Consider the following 3,716-nt stretch of genomic DNA (forward strand, 5'->3'; position numbering starts at 1 on the left):
GTTGGACACGACTAAAGTGACTTAGCAAGCCACTGCAGATGTTGATATTCCACCCTCTGGTGGGTAGGAGGTGCCACTGCATCTGCAGTCGTGTAGACTTCAAGACCAGTAAATTGCTGTTCAACCCTTTAGTAGCAAAGAATCCAGTCACCATAAGCCATCAGGTAATTATTCTACTTATTTCTCAAGAATTCTAGGAAATAGACTACATAATTATCAGTTTCAAGTGCCTACAGTACTAATGCTTAGTTGTCAGTGAGTTGAATGAAAATGATTCCAAGGTGACTAGTTGTCCTAACCTACGTCATTACGTTAAAATATGCCAGGCCACTCCCTCTATAAACTCAGCACCAGTTAAAATCAAAACTGTATACTGGAACACCTGTTAATTCAACACTTAATTACACAGAATGTTCAAGTTAATGCCTCATCCCAAAGAGAAAAGCACTCACGGAGCAGCCTTCTTCACAAATGACAGACCTACTCACCACGGACACTGTCTTCATGTGGAGATTTGGAACTGGACGGGTATGCCCTAATTTACTACACATTGTGAGGTTAATAAAGAGGTCAACTGCTGGAGACAATTGTGTGAATGTTGGCCAGGATGGTGTCCTGTCTCTGCCCCTCAGAATTTGGCAAAGGACTCTGCTGACAGTGGAAAAGTACTGCCGTTTTGCTTGGTAAAAGCTTTCAAAAACATTTGCCTGTGTTGTTTCTACGGGCAATCAAATGTTATTCTAAAATAATTGATTCAGCTAATAAGAGCCTTCCTTAATGATTTTCTTCTTATTTCACTGACTTTACTTATTTACCTTTCAGGTAGGCATGGTTGTTATTATTTCTTTTTTATAACCCCTGTGCCCTTGCCAGTTCTTGGGTATGTTCTGGTTTCAGAACTGTATACCTTAAGACTTTTAGCTATAATTTGAGTGAATTTTTACTTAGCAACTTCTACTCATTAATGTTTCAAAACACATTGATGGAGCTCTTATTATGTACCAGCCAGGCACGGTGTTTAGAGTTAAGGATATAGTAGTGAGAAAGATATGTACTTCTTGCCTTTATGGAACTTAGAGTCTAATGACAAAGACATAATGAAGAAACAAAATCATTATAAGCTGAGATAAGTAAAGGGGAAAAAATGATTCTCTGAGAATGTGATTTTTTTTCAACTGGAAAATGAAGGAAAGAAGAGGAGCATTTAAGTTGAGACACAAAAAATGAGGAAGGGAGCTGTATATGGAAAGGGAGAGGGCAGTGAAGGAATGAAGCAGATAACTGCATGTGCAAAATACGGAAGCAAGGAAAGGCTTGGCATGCTCAAGGAACTAGGTAAAGACTTGGGAGCATTTTGGGCAGAGGAAAGTGATGAGATTTGGAGGAAAAAAAAAAAAATTAGGCAGTAACCAGGTCTTAGATGGTGTTGTAGGAGAATGGGTCTCATTTTTAAGAGCAATGAGAATCCACTTACTGCTTTGAAGAAGAGAAGCTTTTGTGTGATGATGAATACAAATGTGCATAAACATTAAATGGTTTGTTGTAGGGTTCATGAGGAGGGCATAATGCGATCTTTCATCTCAAAAAAGTGCTCATGCAAAATTATAAATAATTTGCCAGTATTACAAAAACATTATACACAAATTGAGTGTACAACCTGTCAAGCTGAATGTGGACACTCAGAGGTATCCTTTTAAGTATATAATATCCTTGGTCCATCACATATTAAAGAGGAGCTTGTATAAGGGTTGTTCAAAGTTCCTGAGTGTTCTTGGTTTGCTTCAGACCAAGAGAGGTAGACCCGAGTGCTGGTCTAAAAATATACTTCTGTCATTCCACTGTCATAAGCTGAACTAAATAAATTACAGAATGTGTTAGAGAAATCGTGTTGCTAGGTCTCGGGCTATGAGTATGAAACTACCCTAAGTACAGCATAATAGCATGATAAATGTAGGAGCTGATCATTCTTTCATCAAAAACGAAACACTGAGTTAAAAAAAAAAAGTAAAAAGTAAATCATACTTGAAACAAGTTTCTTACCAAGGCAGATTATCAAGCACAAAGATAAATAAATATACTACTTGGTGTAAAATATAATCAAAACAACGAAAGTGTCAGAATCCATTGCTAATTCAGAGGAATAAGTAATAACATCTGACCAGGAAAATCAGAGGGAAAGCTTTAAAAAGAGTTAACATTTAAATTTCACTTTCAGTAAGATGAAGGGAATGAAATGTCAGACAAAGGGAAAGATGTTTATAGAGCAATGGTCAGATTCAGTACTTTGGGTGAAGAGTTCAAAGGAGAATGAGGGCAATTTCAATCAAATCAGCCTCTTACTGAAAAATGTTTTGATTATATTATCAAGTTCTTCTTAGGTGCCATTTCTCAAAATGCCAGTGCTGAATATTAATCATTATTCAGTTGGCTATTTCTACATATATTACTTATAGTCCATTTACCAATATAGAGAGGCATGGTGACTAAGGGGGAAAAAAAAAATGTTAGCTTCGTGACCTGTTGGGACTCATATTTGACAAGCCCCACCCAGATGAGTCAGCTTTGGGGCTAACATGAAAGCTAACATGAAGTTTCAAAGTGGACCGGCTTCTTTGCTAATAAAACATCGTCCTCATATATAAGTAAGTAAAGTGTTAATGAGATACTATCCTTCTAATAAGCTTAAGCAATGAAGTAGCAAGAGTCATGAAAAGAAGCCAACACCCAGTTTTCAGAGTATATAACCTCCTCAGTAATGAACTGGATCTTCAGACCAGCATGTTGGGTCCCTGGGACCAACTCAATCAAGGATTTTCACAATATGACCCAGAGACCTATCCACTCACTCAAGAACTTCTACAATGTCCCACCTCTCTCTGCCATCATACATGAATCGAATGTTATAAACTTTGAAGATGGATTCTTTTTACCCAGCAGTTGCTACAGCAGGACCTGGCTCCTGGACAGCTTTCCAGAAACCTGCAGGGAAACCACCAGCTGCATAGTACCCGAAGGTGAACGGGAATTACACACAGAGGAGAGCTGTGTGCAAAACGTCTGTCTTTCCAGAGTCGTCCAAACAACTTGTTCTAATTCCAGGCCCTGTGAAAACACAGCATGCCAGTCAAGAAGTTCCTTGGCAGTGTTGGAGTGTGTTTCTCAGCCTTGCCAGTCAGGAAGTAGCCAGCAAATGTGTTCTGTAGTCCAGAGTTGCCAACCTGTGAGCAACATGGCAAAGTCATGTGCACCCAAGACTTGTGTGTCTAAGAGTTGCCAGACTCTGGAATGTGACTGTAGCCAGTGCCAAGCTCAAAGCCTTGAATCCAGTTCCTGCAGTTCTTTGGTCTATGTCACACCAGGGTCACAGCTCCTGGAAACTTCTTCTAACACTTATGAGCCAACTTGCTGTGTTACTGGTGGTTTGTAATTGCCTAGTGAGTGAAGAATCTGCAGAATGTGTAGAGAGACTCAGATTTTAAGTTTCATAAATTGAGTCCTGAAAAATAGGATCTTTTCTTTCTCTAAACACAAACTATTTCTGCCTGTGTTTGTGAGTGAATGAACTATCCTGTACTGTCTCCAAAGAGAAAATTTTTTACTTTTTTTTTCTTTTTTGAGCATTTCTGGTGGTAAGCTAGGCTTCTCCAGTGGTTCAGTGGTAAAGAACCTGCCAGCAGTGGAGGAGACATGGCAGCAGCCTCGGGTTTGATTCCTGG

The 3,716-nt window shown here is 39.2% G+C and overlaps 1 protein-coding gene across 1 annotated transcript; it reads left to right on the top strand.

Moving 5' to 3' along the window:
- The first annotated feature begins 2,821 nt into the window (after positions 1-2,821).
- On the top strand, positions 2,822-3,442 carry KRTAP27-1 (keratin associated protein 27-1). Its single transcript, XM_005899552.3, is given in 1 exon segment — positions 2,822-3,442. A coding segment is annotated over 1 exon segment (621 nt).
- The last annotated feature ends 274 nt before the right edge of the window (positions 3,443-3,716 follow it).

This window comes from Bos mutus, chromosome 1 (genome assembly GCF_027580195.1).
Source record: "Bos mutus isolate GX-2022 chromosome 1, NWIPB_WYAK_1.1, whole genome shotgun sequence".
Classification (NCBI taxonomy): domain Eukaryota; kingdom Metazoa; phylum Chordata; class Mammalia; order Artiodactyla; family Bovidae; genus Bos; species Bos mutus.